Source organism: Phocoena sinus, chromosome 2 (genome assembly GCF_008692025.1).
Source record: "Phocoena sinus isolate mPhoSin1 chromosome 2, mPhoSin1.pri, whole genome shotgun sequence".
Classification (NCBI taxonomy): Eukaryota; Metazoa; Chordata; class Mammalia; order Artiodactyla; family Phocoenidae; genus Phocoena; species Phocoena sinus.
Window position 1 is genome coordinate 57,693,535 of NC_045764.1, and position 18,364 is coordinate 57,711,898.

General features: G+C 42.3%; 1 protein-coding gene across 1 annotated transcript in view; it reads left to right on the forward strand.

Moving 5' to 3' along the window:
• LOC116749083 (OTU domain-containing protein 7A) overlaps positions 1-18,364 on the forward strand; it is a 196,442-nt gene that overhangs the window by 12,550 nt on the left and 165,528 nt on the right. Inside the window, exons 2-3 of the mRNA XM_032623057.1 lie at positions 5,140-5,234; positions 6,786-6,940. Of these exons, the coding sequence (XP_032478948.1) occupies positions 6,790-6,940 (151 nt within the window). The 5' untranslated portion in view covers positions 5,140-5,234; positions 6,786-6,789. The remainder of the gene's footprint in view (positions 1-5,139; positions 5,235-6,785; positions 6,941-18,364) is intronic.

The following is an 18,364-nucleotide window of genomic DNA, read 5'->3' on the forward strand; positions in this document are numbered from 1 at the left end:
TGAAAGTCAACATCCATCCATGATAAAACTATTCAGTAAGGTATATGGGTACTTTCTAAACATATGTACACATGTGTGTATAGCCCAAAAGCCAGCAGCCAGCATCTTACTCAGTGTGGCAATACCACTAAAGTTAGGAGCAAAACAAAGATGCCCATTACCTCTATGAATAGTTAATATTATACTGAATTAGTCAATTTGATCAGGTAAGAGAAAACAGAGACTTAAGAACTGAAAATTCAGAGTAACAATCTCTATTTGCATATGACGTGATTGTGTATCTAGCAAACCAAAAATAAGTGAAAAAAAAGACCCATGGATAAATTTCTGCAAACATTAATTAAGAATTTAGTAAAGGAGCAGGATATAAATTTAACAGCCAGAAGTCAATAGCATTGTTTATAAATATGATAACCAGTTAACACACATAATGGGAGAAAAGATACCTTTTATGGATACCTAGGCATAAATGCAACAGGAAAATACAGAAATAGACCCAATTGCATATGCAAATCTACCATATAGCGATGAAGACATCTGAAATCAGATGGGCTTCCCCACTGATGGGTTTTTTTTTTCCTAAGTGGTATTAGAATAGCTGGATAGACAGGGAAAATGATAAAATTGGATCCATTCCTCACTTGATGCACCAAGGTCAAGTCCAACTGCATCAGCGCTTTCAATATAAAAAAATAAAACCCTTCAGTTAGTAGCAGGAAACATGAGTGAATTCCTCTATAATCTGGCAATGGGAATTTTTTTTTCAGATTAAGAGTCAGAATCCAGAAGCATTAAAGGAAAAGATAGAAAACTATATATAAACTAGTTTTAACAGACACATTTTAGAACAGTTTTAAGTACACAGCAGAGTTGAGCAGAAAGTATGGACAGTTCCCATATAACTCCTGTCCCCACACACGGAGCCTCCACCGCTGTCAGCATCCCACACCAAAATGATACATGTGTTACAATCAGTGAACTTACACTGGTACATCCTCATCAACCAGGGTTCATAATGTACATCAGGGTTCACTCTTGGTGTTGTGCATTTGTTGGTTCGAAACCTTGGGAGTTCTCAGGGAGAAATTCAAAGCTGGCCCACGTTCTCATATTTAATGAAACTTAACTTACCCAAGGAAAGAAGCAAACAAATAAATGTGTGGAGTGCTTTCTAGGAAGTTGGATGGTTCTTTATTTGGTTATATAAACCTTATCATTTAAGGAGCTTATCGTTTAAACTTGACATCAACTTGCTGATTTAATAAGGAACAAAAGCCTAATGCATAATAAAATGTGAGGGAAGTGCATTTTTAGCATTATTTCCATTTTAGCAATATTTCCCAAAGTGTGGAATAGCCCAGCCTGTGGATAAGCCTGGCCCCCAGCCTCCACATGTGACGTGCACAGTCCTCTGTGTGTGTGTGTGTGCGCGCGCAAGAGAGATCCGCGTGTTAAGAGGGTGTCTCCGTGGCAATAGCTTTTGTCCTATCTAGTTGGGGTCCCTGCGTGTGTAGCGTGACAGAGTTTACACTGTCACAGGGGTTATAGGGTAGCACCGCTGGGACCGAGCACGACTGCGGTTGGTTGGTCAGGAGTCAGGCAGGACGCTGAGGGGAGCCACACAAGAGACATCCTCGATGTGACAGACAGACCAGAGCACCTTTGAGTGTGCAGCACACCCTCCCAGGACTGTGGCCTCAGGGAATCAGGGGCCTGGGAGGGAGAGAGGGAGCCAGGGGTTGTGACAGGCTAGGCCAGGCTACAGTTGCCCAGACAGAAGGGCATGGGAAGGACCTCTGTGCTCTGGGCTCCCGGGTGACCCTCGCAGGGCTCCCAGCAAAAGAACGGCCACCTCAGTCTCACTGCCTGTTGAGGGGAAGGTAAAAGGCCGAGGACAGCTCTTGTCCCAAGAGGAAGACCAGGACACATCCCCTCAGCGCCACCCAGCTCTCCCTTCTCAAACCTCCATCACCTCACACACAGAGAGGAATCATGCAAATACCTTCTCAATAGATAACCAGCAAGGACCTACTGTGTAGCACAGGGAACTAAACTCAGTATCTTATAATAACCTATAAGGGAAAAGAATCTGGAAAAGAATATATATATGTATATATTTATATATATGTAAAACTGAATCACTTTGCTATACACCTGAAACTAACACAACGTTGTAAATCAACTATACTTCAATTTAAAAAAATAAATAAAATCATTTATTAAAATATATAACATATATTTTTAAAGAGCACATAAATTATTTTTTAAAATACCTACTCAAGGATAAAGAGCGTGTCCCCCAAAATGTTTTTAGGAAAATGCCTAGCCAGGGGCCTGGTCCTCAGGACGTGGTTAGTGACTCTTCTGATTCTCAGAGAGTTGTCCCCATGCTGGTGGTTTGTGACCAGAGCCAAGGGTACAGCCCCCTTGTAGGCACATAGGTGGCCCTTGGGAAGGGAACTGGCAGCTGGCGGCCCCCCACCATGGCCTCAAGGGAACAATGCTGTGTTCACTGTACCTGCTGCATAAGCCACAGAGACACCCCCGCCCACGTGGAGTCGTCCTCACAGGGCGGCTGGGAGCAGGAGAAGGGCAAGTTCATGGCTATGTAGAAATGGAAGGAAGGACTCTCAGTTTCATTTTTTATCAGTTTTCACATAACAACCAGAAACGTCTGCTCTTCTCTCTTTTTTGAGACATTCAAACCACAGGATGTTACAACAGAAAGTGTCCTTAGCTCACTTAACCAAAGCGCTGTATTTTGCAGGGAAGGGGCCGGAGGCTCCAGGATGAGCTTGGATGGTGAGTGCAGAAGCACCTCCCCTGACCCCCCTGCCTGGGCTCCCCACAGAGTCCCACTGTGCATTTCCAGGCCTCCACTTCCATCTGCCCTGGACTCAGGGACTGGGGCACAGCCAGGAAGGAGGGTGCCTGTCATCCTGCCTGTGTCTGAACAGTGATACTCAGCAAGGTAGGGGCACACCGTGCCTCTGGTGCTCTCGGGAACGAGCACCTGCCTGTCTGTATCCATGCCTACACGTAATCAATTAGCACACCTGCTGGTATTTCCAGCGGGACTGGGCGAGAGCAGTGAGAACACATGCATCCCCTCTATCATCCAGGCTAGCTCTTCAGAGCTTCCAGAGGCAGCAGTTCGGTTCCTCAGTGGAGACCTGGGCAGGAGAGTGTTGTCCTTATCATCACCGGTTGGATAATAGCTCACTTTTACTGAGCATGTGCTGTGGGCCGGTGTGTTTCATGCACTAACTCCTTCAAACTTTAGATCGGCTAAGAGGTACTATTATGATTTTAATCCACCAATGAGTAAACTTAAACAGTGTACCTGAGGCCACACAGGCAGTGGTGGTGGAGCCACTTTGGCACCAAGAGACTGATTCCAGGGCCAAGCCCCATCCCCAGACTGCACTGCGTCTCCTAAGGCAAAGCCACAGCGGGAACAGTTTGACACACCCCTGTCCCCAGGGCAGGAGGCAAGACCCTCAGAGAAGTTCTGTCCAAGGGCCAAGATACAGAGCTGGGATATGGCCACCCAGGCCCTCACAGGGCTAGAACGGGCCAGGGGTGCCTTGGCCATGCAAGGCAGGTCGAGGGGCCTAGCAGTGCTCTCTGGAGGGCTGGCATGGGGTAGTGGGGGTGAGGATGGCCAAGGTGGCCGGGAGCCCGTGTCCCCACTGGCCTGGCTCCTCCTGTGTCGTCACAGCGCGTGAATGTGTGGCCTCAGTGGCATTAGGTTTAAGAAATAAGTCTTCAAGGGGACGTGCACATCAGCCTCTTGCACGCAAATGTTTGTACTTGAATGTGGCGAAAAGGTCATTTGAAGCCCACCCTTTAATTTCTGTCTGTGTGGAGGACAAGGCACAGAGGAGGAGGTGTGGGCATGAATCTGCGTTGCAGCGTTGGTGAAAGCCGGTCTTGGTCCCAGGTTGGCACTGGTGTAAGTGTAGAAATGACTTAGGTTGAGTTATGCACAACAGCCAAAAGTTGGAAACAACCAAGGGTCCAGCTACAGATGAATGGCTAAACAAGGTGTGATCCATCCATATGGTGGATTATTATTCAGCCTTGTTGTGGCCTGCATTCTGTGACCTCCCAAAATTCATGTGTTGAAGCCCTAACCCCCAATGTGATAGTAATAGGAGGCGGGGCCTGCGGGAGGTGATAGGGCTTAGGCGAAGTCATGAGGATAAAGCCCCCATGATACAGTTAGTGCCCTTTTGAGAAGATACCAGAGCACCTGCTCACTCTGCCATGTGAGGACCCAGGGAGAAGGTGGCATCTACAAGCCAGGATGTGGGCTCCCACCAGACACCGGAGCTGCTGGCACCTTGATCTCGGACTTGCCAGCCTCCAGAACTGTGAGAAATCAATGTCCCTTGTTTGAGCCATCCGGTCTGTGGCATTTTGTGACAGCATCCTGAACTAAGATGAGCCTTAAAAAGGAAAGAAATCCCAACACCTATTACAACACAGATGCACCTTGAAGACACCATGCCAAGCAAAATAAACCAGTCACCGAAGGACAGATGTTATGTGATTTACTGATAGGAGGCTCCTGAAGCCATCAAATTCAGAAACAGAAAGTAGAGTGGTGGTTTCCAGGGGCTGGGGGAGGGGGGAAATGGGAGTTATTGTTTAATGCGGACAGAGTTTCTGTTGGGGAAGATGAAAAAGTTCTGAAGATGATGGTGGTGACGATGACGCACAGTAATGCAGAATGTACTTAATACCACGGAACTGCACACTTAAAATGGTTAAAATGGTCAATTTCATGTGTTGTATGTGCTACAACAATAAAAACATGCAAGATTCAATGTATTGATGGGGTGCTTACTATTAAGGTTGAAAACAGCTCTGTAATGGGAAAGGGATCCTCACTGAAATATAAGTACTTGCTACAAGGAAGAAATTTGAGACACCACCCCCCTTGCAGAAGCCCCCAGACGTGGGAGGTGATGGCCACCCAGTAAGTAGGTATCTGTAGGGCCCAGGAAGGCAATGGGCTTGATGCAGGCAGTCAGCCGAGCCCCAGGTGCATCTCCTGTGACACGAAGCAAAGCCTCAGCCTCTGGCTGACTGTCAGGAGAGTAACATGCTCTTATCTTCTGCTTTGTCCCCCAGGTGGCAGTGACCAAAGAAGAGGCTCTCCTGGCCAAGGCCCCAGTACATGGAGAGAAGGAAGACAGCAATCTTCTAATTGGAGCCATATACATTAGGTCAAAGCATTTTCTTATTTTCGAGCCACACCAACTCAAAAATCACACCCCAGTCAGAGCCATGTACAAGCTGGTGTAGTAACAGTGAGTGTCTCTGAGGTCACAGGCCCCACTCTCTCGTTCCTCCATCCTGGCACCTTTAATGAGCTTATTTCTCCAACTCTTACAAATGCTCAGGTGGGCTCAGAGAAGTTACACAGCATGACACAGCTCATCATAGGGGCAGAGCTGGGGCTGAGATTAGGCTAGCATTTCTGGCTCTAAAGCAGCAGCAGTCGGCACAGACCTAGCCCTCTGAGCAGAGCCCATCCAAGTGCTTATCTTGAAAAAGGAACGGGACACTCATCAATAGCATGGGATTTAAACTCACCCCACGACATGTAAAGTTAATTACATATTCATTAGGATAACATTTTCCATCATCTTTACTCAGCAAACTTTCTGTGAAGGTCCAAATAGTAAATATGTTTAGTTTTTAAATTTTAATTTGATCTGTTTATTTTATTTATTTATTTATGGCCGCACTGCATGGCATGCTGGATCTTAGTTTCCCGACCAAGGATCAAACCCATGCCCTCTGCAGTGGAAGCACAGATTCTTAACCACTGGACCTCCAGGGAAGTCCAGTATGTTTGGTTCTGTGGGCCTTATGGTCTCTGTTTTAACTGCTCGACTCAGCCACGTGCACAAGCGACCACAGACAGTACGATGAGTGGGCGTGTCTGGTTCCAATACAACTTTATTCACAAAGTCAAGTGGTGGACCATACTTTGCCAACCCCTTATTGAAGGAGACAGAGGGTGCATTTGTGCTTTATCAGGCATGACTGTATTACCACTGGTGGTCCTGGTTCACTGGTGGGAGTCACCCTCACATGCTGTGTGCTGGTTGGTTTTCCCCAGCAGCCGGCTGGCACAGTCGGCCTGTGGTCAAGCTGCAGGGCACTGTTTTATCCCCCTACCTGGGATTCTTCTGCCTAGGAAATCTGAGACCTTTATGAATTTTGTTGGATTGTTGTCGTGAGAATGACAACTCTTGGAAAGTTGGCGAACGGTTTGTCCTCTTCAGCAAGTGTAGTATTTCTGTCGACTCTGGATTGATGTGGAATCTTTCCTAAGAGCCAAGTGAGGGGGAGGGCTGAGGTGGGCACAGGGATGGGTCAGTGATAAAGGCGTAGGTGGGATATAGTGGCAACACAATTACATTTGTGGAAGTGTTACAGGTCTGCATAACTTGGAAGGGGATTAGAAATCTAGCGACTCCAAATGAATCTTAAGATCCGGTGTTTAATTTTTCTAGACCAACCTAGACCAGCCTTTTCAATCGGTAGTCACTGAAATAGACAGAACGCAAAGTAGGAAGCACGGAGCTGGGAATGCCCCCTCTCTCCTGTGGCAGCTACAAAGGGAAGACATTTGAGTCTGACTTTTATTATTTATTGTCACACATCAGGCAATCAGGCAATGTCCCACATTAGCTCAAATATATGGCACAACAAGCAGAACTGGTTTCTTCTCTCCATCATGTTTGCCTCTCTGTTCTCTCCTGCAGATGGATGGTTTCTAGCCTGCTTCCAAACCCCACCTCGGCTGAGTGTTGGGCGGCCCTTCTACACGATCCTATGACTCTTGATATGGACGCAGTCCTGTCAGACTTTGTTCGGTCCACGGGGGCAGAACCTGGTCTGGCCAGAGACCTGCTGGAAGGTAGGCCTCCTCCAGCCCACCCCCCAACCCAGTGACAAAAGATAAGAAGGTTTCTCTTACCTGACGAGGGTGGTACTTGGACTCCTAAAAAAGCAAAAGAAGGTGTGGATGATGAAATCACTTTTGTTATTCTTGTCTTTCTTTGGGGAATGGAATAGATCACCCAACTCTCTACAGTAAAAGAGCAGAAGCCATTAGCTAAGCTTTGCTTTGCATTAAAGCTTACACATACCGAGTCAAAATCTACCAATACCTATTTTTTAAAGAAAATATATTTAGTAAAGCAGAAATTAGAGAACATGCAAAAAAACACTTTTATTGGAGACCGTAGCTTCTTATCTTTGTCTTAGCTGAGACAAAAATACTTTAGGCCAAAGTTTTTGGTGAAAGAACACCTAATAGCCAATAAAATAGTTGAAAATAATTCACAAGCAAGAAGGCAAATTCATCCTCAAGCTTTTAGAGTAGATATCATTCACTACATGAAAAATGTGCATAGTCCATATTTAGAATGTTTTCAGATAGTTATTCAGCTATAGTCATAATGAAATAAAAAGTAATGTTTAGTTTCAGTCTCTAGAATGGATTTACTTTGTGTATTTTTGAAATTTCTTTTTTCGTGGTGGGGTAAAGGGAAGAAGTGGGAAGAACCAATTACAACTTCTTAGGAGAGTCCTGTGTGTGAAAGGGGAAAATTTTTAAACAGTTAATCTTTGCTTCATATGTATAAATTCCTACTTGTGAAATTAGCAAATACTTGGTCAAGTCGTGTTAAGTCACAATGATTCCTTCATTCACTTAGGGAAAAATATGAATTACTGTAGATTTGTATGACTGGAGGTAACTATTCAATCCTATTGAAAATTAGCCGCTTATTGGGGGATTCTGATAAAATGGGAGTAGTTTTTAAATTTCCCTGAACCTCCCAGAATTTCAAACAAACTCGGGGTTTACCATAAAATATGCTTAGAGAATATCAGTGATATATGTGAATCAAAGTGCTGTTCTAACATCTCCCTGATAGCTTTCACTGCTTTTCTTAATTTCAGTGAGCAGTCATATGGAGAAGTAGGTTTACAGTGAGATTGGCAACAAGGGCTGGGGTCAAGTCCAGACTCAACATTTACTGGCTACGAGATGCAGGGCAAATTATTTCATTTCCCTTAAGCCTCAGGTTTTTTTCTGTACAATGAGCCTAACCCACTTTCCAGGGTGATCGTAAACATTAGGAGTTGTGATGTAAATGCTCAGGTGGAGTGAGCAGCGTGTAGAGATGCTCAGACAGTAGCAGAAGATCTTGTCCATGGTTGCCCTCTTTGCAACTAGTACTGACCTCGCTGCTGAGATCTGGTTAGGCTTCAATTGGAAGCAAGAGTTGTCAACTCTTTTCTTTTTTCTTTAATTTTATTTTTTAAGGGAAAATACAGGAAAATGACTTTTGGTGTACAGTTCTAAGAATTCGAACATGTGTATAGATTTGTGTTATTATGACCGCTCTCAGAACACAGAACTGTCGCATCACCCCCAAGTACCCCTCCTGCTCTCTTTAATGCTGTGCCTTCCCCAACCCTGGGCACTGGCAACCCCTGCTCTGTTTTTTTATCACTTTGGCTTTGTCTCTTTTGAGAACTTTATATACATGGAGTCACGCAGAACCTAATCTTTTTAAACGGGCTTCCTTTCACTCAGCATAATTATTTTGAGATTCATTTGAGCTGTTGTGCGTATCCATAGTTTGTTCCTTTGTTCTACTGAGTGGTACCCATTGTAGAGATGGACCATGGACTGTTTAGCCATTCACCTGTAGGGGGCATTCAGTTGTTTCCAGTTTTTACAGTTAGACTAGAACTGCGATACTCTTGAGAACAGGGGTTTTGTGAACACAGTTTTAATTTTTCTAGGGTAAACACAGGGGAGGGATTGCTGGTTCACATGGTAAGTATATGTTTAACTTTAAAAGAAGTTGCCAAACTGTTTTCCAGAGTACAATACCGTTTTGCATTTCCACCAGAAACGTGTGAGAGTGCCAGCTGCCCCACATCCTCACCAGCTCTTGGCTTTTTAAAAAAAAATTTAGCCATTGTAGTAGGTTTGGAATGGTATTTCCTCATTGTTTTAGTTATCATTTCCCTAGTGACTAATGATGCTGAATTTTTTTCATGTTATAATTTTTCATCTGTGTATTTTCCCTGGCAAAATATCTGTTCAAGCCTTTTTCCTATTTCTCAGCAAAATTAGGTGGCTATTTTTTTTAGAGTTGAGTTTTGAGAGTTCTTTATATATTCTGAGTATAAATCCTTTGTCAGATACGTGATTTGCAAATATTTTCTCCCAGTCTGCACTTGACTTTTCACTCTCTTAGCAATGCCCTTGGCAGAGCAGAAGTTTTTAATTTTGAGGAAGTCCAAGTTATCATTTTTTTTTCTTTTATGGATCATGCTTTGGATGACATGTCTAAGAACCTTTGCATAACCAGGTCATGAAGATTTTCTCCTGGGTAAACTCTTAAAAGTTTTATACTTTTATGTTTTCATTTAGATTTCTGACTCATCTTGAGTTGATTTTTGTATAACGTGTGAGATTTAGGGTAAGGTTCATTTTTATGCGTATAGATGACTGGTTGTTCAAACCATTTTTTGAAAAGCTTATCCTTCGTCCTTTGAATTGCCTTTGCACATTTGTCACAAACCAACTGAGGGTATTTGTAGGAAACTATTTATTGATGCTGGTTCAGTTCCACTGATGGCTATGTCCATTCCTTAGCCAATACTCCACCGTCTTGATTACCATAGCTTTGTAGTGAGTCTTAAAATCAGCATGATTCTTCCAATTTTATTCTTCTTTTTCAAAAGTGTTTCAAGTATCCTATTTTTTTGCCTCTCCATATAAACTTGAAGATTGGGTTACCTCTATCTATAAAGTTTCCTGCTGGAATTTTTATTGGAATTATGTTAAATCTATAAATCAATGCTAACTATGTTACGTCTTCCAACCCATGAAGTCAGTGTAGCTATATTTTCCATTTTTTTAGGCCTTATTTCAGTGCTTTCATGAACATTTTGTAGTTTTTAGCATATCAGATCCTGTACGTATTTTGTAAGATATATATCTAGGGAGGAATTGAACTTCTGTAGATGGTATTTTTTTTAAGTTCGGTTTCTAATTGTTCATTGCTCGTATATAATCAACATGCAATTGATTTTTCCATGTTGTCCTCATATCCTGCAATCTTACTAAACTCAATTATTTGTCCAAGAGTGTGTGTCTGTGTGTGTATTCCTTGAAATTTTCTATGTAGACAATTATGTTGTTTCCTTTCCAATGTGTATGCCTTTTATTTATATTTCTTACCTTACTCTTATTCTTCACTTATTCCTGTTTATTGCACTGGCTAAGACTTCCAGTTAGAGGTTGAATAAGAGTGGTGAAAGGGAACATCCTTGCCTTGTTCTTGATCTTAGAGGGAAAGCTTTCAGTCTTTCAGCTTTATATAGAATGGGTTTTTGTTGATGTTCTTTGTCAGGTGAAGGAAATACCTTTCTGGTCCTAGTTTGCTGAAAGTTTTATCATGAATAGTTGTTAGGTTTTTTCCAAATGAATCTTCTACATCAGCTGATATGGTTGAGTTGTTTCTATTCTTTAAACTGCTAATATAATGTATTGCATTGATTGCCTTCTAATAGTAAACCAGCCTTTCAGCCATTATTTCTTTAAAGATTTTTTCTGCTGCACATTTTTCTCCTCTCTTAATGGGACTGGGGTGATATAAAGCTTAGGTCTTTTGTTATTGTCTTACAGGTCCCTACAGTTCTACTCAATTTGTTTTCCAGCCATTTCTCTGTCAATTTTTCAGACTGGATAACTTCTGTTGATCTACTTATAAATTTACTGAATCCCCTGTCATCTCCATTCTGTTACTGAGCCCATCCAATGACTTTTTATTTTATTTGTTGAATTTTTTCATTTCTAACATATCCACTTGATTCTTCTTTATATCTTCTGTTTCTTTGCTGAGACTTTCTGTATTTTTCAAGAGTGTTTGCTCTCTCTTACTGGTTAGAAAATATAATAACTGCTTTAAAGTCTTGGTCAGATAATTTCAATATCTATGGCATCCCAGCATTGCTATTGAGATTTCCCTAGGTTTTTTGGTATAGTGAGTAAATTTCTATTGTATCCTAGATATTTTGAATATTATGTTTTGAGACTTTGGTTGTTTTTTAAATCTTATGGCAGATATTGTTATTTTTGTTTTAGGAAGTAATTAACCCAGTAGGGTTCAGACCACAAGTCCTCAGTTCCCCAAGACTTCTGTGGATCGTGGTTTCGACATCAAGTCTTTGAGAAGTGCTGTTGGATCTGTCTGGTGTATGTACCACCTACTGGCCAGTCTGGGACTTAGGCAAGTCGTCTGTCCCATATTTTACTGCTCCAAGTCTCTGGAGTCTATTTAGGGTCAGATCCATACATGTGCAGTTCAGGGGTAAGCCCAAGAGTTCATAAACAACTTTAAGGGGTTGCTTTCCCAAGCTCCTTCCTTATCATAATTGCCTCGATAGTTCTGCGTCCCTGGGACTCTGCTCTCCAGCCCTTCAGCCAGCACCCTGAGGCTGTGTTTGCCCCGCACTCCTGCACACTTGATTTGACTGCACCCATCTCAGAGCTGAGCAGAGGCCAGAGAGAGAGCAACAGCAGTGGGGCTCGCCACACCCGCTGGGATCCACAGCTCCTCTGATTAGAGAGGAAGGTTCTCTGCCTTCCTGTTCTGATTTCCTGCCATCTCCCATTGCTGCCACAGGATTGCTTGAGGTCTGGGGCACAAGAGAACTGAGGAAAAAAATTTAAGAAAAAAAAAGATAAATAAGGGACTTCTACACTCTCTCTGAACATTGTAGACCCCCTTCCTGCTTCTTGAGCCAGAGGAGAGGTCTCCTCTTGGAACCAATGCCCACTTCTGAGTTCTGGGCTGCACTGAGTTCACGTCAGAGAGACTGGAAATAAAAAGTGATAAACTCACCACCAGTTCTGTGGTCTTCTTCCTCAGTCTGCCTGCTCTCATTACTTCTCTGAATAATGAAGTAATAGGTGAAGTAATAATGAAGTAATAGTAGCAGGTGAATAGCTGCTTTCAGTAGGAGAGACGCAGTGGGGTGTCCTTCCTTCATATACCCTGGAACCTGTCTTCTGTTTCTACAAGTGGGACGGCCATGGTTACCTACGTATGGTGGATTCTTTAAATTGTCAAAGTTATTTGGGTCAAGATTTTTCTAAAAGTCAGTGTTTCAAAGAACAAACTATTTTCATTGTGAGGTCTCAGATCTTTCTAAGGGTAAAAAAATTTCAGTGATGGCAGAAGCTGGGTGAAAGGTACATGGACCCTCTCTGTAGTGTTTTTTAAACTATTTGTGTGTTTTTATGGAAGCAACCTAAATGTCCATCGACAGATGAACAGATAAAGAAGACGTGGTATATATATACACACAATAGAATACTCAATTATTCATATAAAAAAGAATGAAATAATGCCATTTGCAGCAACATGGATGGACCTAGAGATTATCATACTGAGTGAAGTAAGCCAGACAGAGAAAGACAATTATCATATGATAGCACTTACATGTGGAATCTTAAAAAATGATACAGATGAACTTATTCACAAAACAGAAAAAGACCCGCAGACATGGAAAACAAACTTACAGTTACCAAAGGGGAAAAGTGGGAGGGGATAAATTAGGAGTTTGGGATTAACAGATACACACTACTATACATAAAACAGATAACCAACAAGGATCTACTGTATAGTACAGGGAACTATACTCAATAGTTTGTAATAACCTATAAGGGAAAAGAGTCTGAAAAAATGTATATATACCTACACATATATGTGTGTGTGTGTATGTATAACTGAATCACTTTGCTATACATCTGAAACTAACACAACATTGTAAAACAACTATACTTCAATTCTTAAAAAGAGTAAAGTAAAAAAATATTGTGTTTTTAATTAATTTATTTTTAAAAAAAATAAAAAGTTAAAAACACACAGTGATGGGAATCACAGTACAGTAGAGGAAGGCCAGTGAGAAGAAAGAGTAGCAGAGGCTGATAGAAATCTGGCAAAAAAGGCAGGATAGGGACAATGGGATAAGCAGAGACAAAGGCAGAGGAAGTGAACAACAATCAGCCTCTGGGTGGAAGGGTGTGTCCTTACCTGGCCGCGGGCTTCCCTTTGCCAGTTGGTCAAGTGGTCCTTCTGAAACAAAGTTCAGGTTGGGTGACTTTGTTTCCCAGATTCCTCTGATATCCCCTCTACCTGCAGAATAAACTCCTTCACAAGCCACTCAAGTCCCTTCAGCATCCAGCCCTGCTCCATCCCTTCTGCCTCATCTCCCACTGCATCCCTTCACCATCCTTCTCCCCAGACACACCATACACCTCTGTGCTTGTGTTAAAGCTCATGTCTAGTGCTGCCCACTCCCCCGCACACACACTCTGTCTCACTCTTTATTCTACTCCTCTTCCAAGTTAGACCACAAGCTCCATGACAGCAAGGACCCTTCCAGGTTTTGCCCACTTTGTCCCCCCACCATTGGTACATGCTAGCCCCTCAATAGTGTGATCTGGCTGCTGGGAACCAGGAACAAGCAACCAGAAGGAAATCCTCATGTGCATGGAGACAAACAATAAACAGCATAAATGAGTTAGATGGTATTTTAGTGGTTAATGCCATGGAGAAACCCGTATAAGGGGAGCAGGTATTGGGTGCGGGTATGGGTGCAATTTTAAGTTAAGGTTGTCAGAGAAGGCCTCACTAAAAAAAATGGAATCTGAACAAAGATTTGAGGTATGAGAGAGTGGATACCCGGGAAAGAAGTTTCTAGGAAGAGTTGGAATGAGTTGGTCATTCCTTGCCATTCCTCAGAACTTTGTAGACTTCTATTAAAACAGATACTTGGTTGTGTCTTATTTGATAATTGATCACATACTTTTTTTCCTCATTAAATTAGAAGTTCTTTGGAAAATAATCTGAAAAAGAAAAATACATATATACGTATATATGTGTGTATGTACGTATAACTGAATCACTTTGCTATACATTTGAAATTAACACAACATTGTAAATTAACTATACTTCAGTTTTTTAAAAAAGTTAATAATGGAACCAATCTAAAGGGAGTTTTCCTGATTAAATTAAAGGGATATATAAAATATAAAGAAAAAGGAGTTCTTAAAAACAAGGGCGGTAGCGTTGATGACAGTAGTTAGCATTTATGGGGCATTGTTCTATATCAGACGCTAGGCTCTTTAAATGTGATGTCTTATTTAATCCATGCAACACGTTAACAAAGTCTTAGCTTTCCCATCGTAGGCAAGAAAACCGAGGCCAAGAAAATTCCTTGAATTTACACAGTCAGGACATAGCAGAACCACATGTGAATCCACTTGTGACACTAAATACCAGGTTTTTTTCTGCAAAACCGGATCACCTACCATTGATTCCTGTACCCACTGTGTCCTTGTAGAGTATAGCAGCATTTCGCATGCTATGTCCATTCGGAAGAATTTTAATGAATCACTGGAGGAATGTTTGAGTAACCCATTTTATGATGTGACTAATTAACTTTTCAAATAAAGTACCACTTCAAGAGACCACAAAGACTCTTCAAAAACTAGAACTGATAGCTAACATTCATGTGCCAGGCACTGTCTGGCTACTTGACATATATTAAAAGTTGGTTAAAAAGATTTTCGAGTGGGAGGCCAAACACGTGGGTTCTTAAAGTGTCAGTTCCCTACTTAAAGAGAAAGCGACTCTCACACTTCTACAATAACTGTGAATTTCAGGCCTTGCAGCTTTACCAAGATATTCTTTCCATGCCTCACTTATGTTGCTATCCATGGGGGACAAATATCCTTGAGCAAAGAAGCCAGGCTGCATTTAGAAAAAACATTAACTGGAAATTAACATTTCACATGTCCCTAGTCTAATTTTTCAGAATCTTTGTGGAATTTTCAAAATTAAGGACCATGGTGACAAGTGAGTTAAATCGTATTCTCAAAAATATATATGCACGTCGGGAAGTTGTCCACGTATTTTGAAATGCATGTATGTTTACCAGTTGAGTTGGTAATTTGATAACCAAAGTTTCTAAAGTTGTTTATGAGGAAATATACCCTTTTCCAGTACTGGGTTCCTTGGGTTTGAAGTATATTTAGTTTGGAAATATGCAAACAGTGGTCCAGCTCATATGGAGAGGCAACTCCCAATCACTTGCCAGTCATATTGACAGGTAATTCCATTAACCTTTGCGTTTGGCCTTTGAGAATGTTCCTATGATACAGGGACAGCAGCTGCTGGCTTGGATAAATGCAGTAATGCTCCAAAGCATACACACAAGAAATGGGGGAGAGATGGAGGCAACTCAGGGGAGCATGTGTTTAGCAGAAGTCTCTCCTTAGCCTGACAGCTGATCATCCACCCCCAGCAAACCCACAAGGCTGCCCTGGAACATTTCACAGGTGGGAGAAGCCCAAAGGCCCTCTGCCTGGAGCCTGGCCAGTTGCCGTGGCTGACCCAGGATGCTTTGGCTCCAAGAGCCACACTAACTTATTAAACACCCAGGAAACCAAATTGGGCTCCAGAATGGTCACACTTTTAATTACAGTGAGAAATAAAAGTGTCCCAAGGCCAGATTCACCACATGTATTTACCCAGAGCATCCTTTCTCTGCAGTCAAGCTAGATCTGAAGCCCAGTCTTGAACACACGTCACCTAATTTACCAGGAGAATTCACTGCTCTAACTTTTTTCAAATTTGCATGATTAGAGGGCTGCTGTGAGCAAGTCCCACATCCCTGAGTGGGAAGAAAAAAGCAGCCTGGTGACTGTGAATCCTGAGTGGGAATTAGAGGAGAAGGTCTGATGGCCTCTGGCCAGAGCCGGGATTACTTTTGAATCTAGAATTGATTACTGAAATGAAACCACAGATTCCTCCCCCTACTGTCCTGTCCCCAGTGGGGACAGCTCTGCCGTTAGATTAGTCGTATTTGAAATAACAAAAAAAAAAATGTCCTCTCCAGGATCCAATTTCCAAGACACCTCCTCTGGCATGGTCCCATTCAGGAGGAAACATTTTCTCCTTAGACGGGTGAGTGTATTTAAATACTTGTGAAAACAAACTGAGACCATTAGGACTATGTGTGGTAGTTCTGTTCTGGCACGCTAATCAATTAAGTAGATCCTTCGTTTCCTTTCCCTTAGGGAAGATTGTAACCCCAGGTACCATCACTGGCTGCTTGAAATTAAATGCTTCCTCTCTGGAAAGCCAACCACATCCACTTCGGTCTTTCTGGAGGATGTCTCCACCTGAGCTACCCACCTTTTTGTGTTCTTCTACCTTGCTCCCCTGATAGGCATGTTCCTCCAGGGCTCCTAGCCCTGTGTACTCAGTAACGCAGACTAAATGGAATTTCATTGAAGAGGCATCCCCAGCAGCTTGTGGGTGGACTTCTTAATGGAGTATGTGATGCAGTTAGTAGGATCTGTGTCCCTTTAACCCCCTCCAAGTGTCTTCACTGCCACTCTCCCAGCCTCTTCCTGCCCCCTAGTCAAGCAGCTCACTGCTCAATACCTGATGATATTAAAGAATTATTGTCAGTTACTTTTAGATGTGATACTGTTACTGAGGTTATGCTAAGAAATATACACACACTGAAATAGTGATGGATGAAATGATATCACTCTGAGATTTGGGAGGTGGGGGAATGGGTGAGATTAGAAATAAAACAAGATTAGCCATGAGCTGATTATTTATTAAAACTGGGTGATGGATGCACATGGGTTCATAATAATCTTCTGTATATTTCTGGATGCTTATACAACTTTCCATAACAATAGTTTAAAAGCAGCATCAGGAAACTTTTGCTTCCAGCCAAGATGGAGCATTAGGAAATGGGCTTACCCTCATGCTTGAGAAAAGAGAAGAGAGTAGTGTGTAAGAAACAAGCCACTGAACTTTAGACAATGAAGGACAGTGATCCCTGAAAGATGGGAAACATACAAGGGTAGTCCTGTGGTTGCCGAGCTCATGGCCTTGAGAGTGTTTCCAGGATGTGGTGTGGAGAGAAGGATCCGAGATGGAGCCCAGCAGACTGCCTGTCTTGAGTCAGAGCTGAGAGTCGGGGAGTGAAGGAGATCAGAGCAGAGAGGAGAGAGATGCACAGGAAGAACGCCAGCGATGTACCAAGGGTTTGCCTCTGCTACTTGGCATGTGTGTAAGGAAGTTATGTGCAGCTGGGGAAAGAACCAACTAAGATTAGAGGGAACAATGCCCACCAGCAACACAGAACTAAGTACAGTGTCTGTGCCCACCCATCAAATAGGAAAAGCACTGAGTGTGATTTCTAGAAGGGTGTTGCCTCAGTAATGGCAAATAATTAACCCTGGAATAAAAACTGCCCTGGTCACACCTAAAACCATAGAAGCAAGACCCAAAAGGATTAAATTGTTTCCAAGAAATGTAACTACATTCCAGAACACAGCTGAGTAATAGTTATTGGAATATAAACTCATCCAGCACCAAACAATATAAAATTCACATTGTCTGTCATCCAATCAAAAGTTAGCAGGAATGCAAAGATGTGGGAAAGTATGACCCATAATGAGGAGAAATTATTCAATCAAAACCAACCTAGAACTGACATAGATGGTAGTATTATCAGACAAGGACATTAAGAGTTATTAAAAGTTGTAAAAACAGCAGAGTTGAATAAATTGTATTCTGTATGTTCAAAAATCTAAGTAAGGATGTAGAAGATATTTTTTTTTTTTTTTTTTTTTTTTTTTTTTTTGCAGTACGCGGGCCTCTCACTGTTGTGGCCTCTCCCATTGTGGAGCACAGGCTCCGGACACGCAGGCTCAGCGGCCATGGCTCACGGACCCAGCCGCTCAGCGGCATGTGGGATCTTCCCGGACCGGGGCACGAACCCGTGTCCCCTGCATCGGCAGGCGGACTCTCAACCACTGCGCCACCAGGGAAGCCCTAGAAGATATTTTTAAAGACCCACATCAAACTTCCAGATATGAAAACTACATGAGTTTAAAAATTAACTCAATGAGATTAAGAGCAGATTGAATATTACAGAAAAACAAAGATTAATAATCATAGAGGCATAACAATAGAAACTATCCAAAATGAGACAGAGAAAATAAAATTAAAGAAATTTAAAGCATGTCAGTGAGTTGTGGAAGAAGTGCAGTTAACCTAAAATATGTGTAATTGAAATTCCTGAAGAGGGGCGTGAGGGACAGAAAAATATAACTGAAGAAATGAGCAGTACGTAGGGGAAATTTCTATCACTAACCTTGTTAGAAAAAAAGAAAGGCCTCAAATCAATGACCTCAGTTTCCACCTTAAAAACTAGA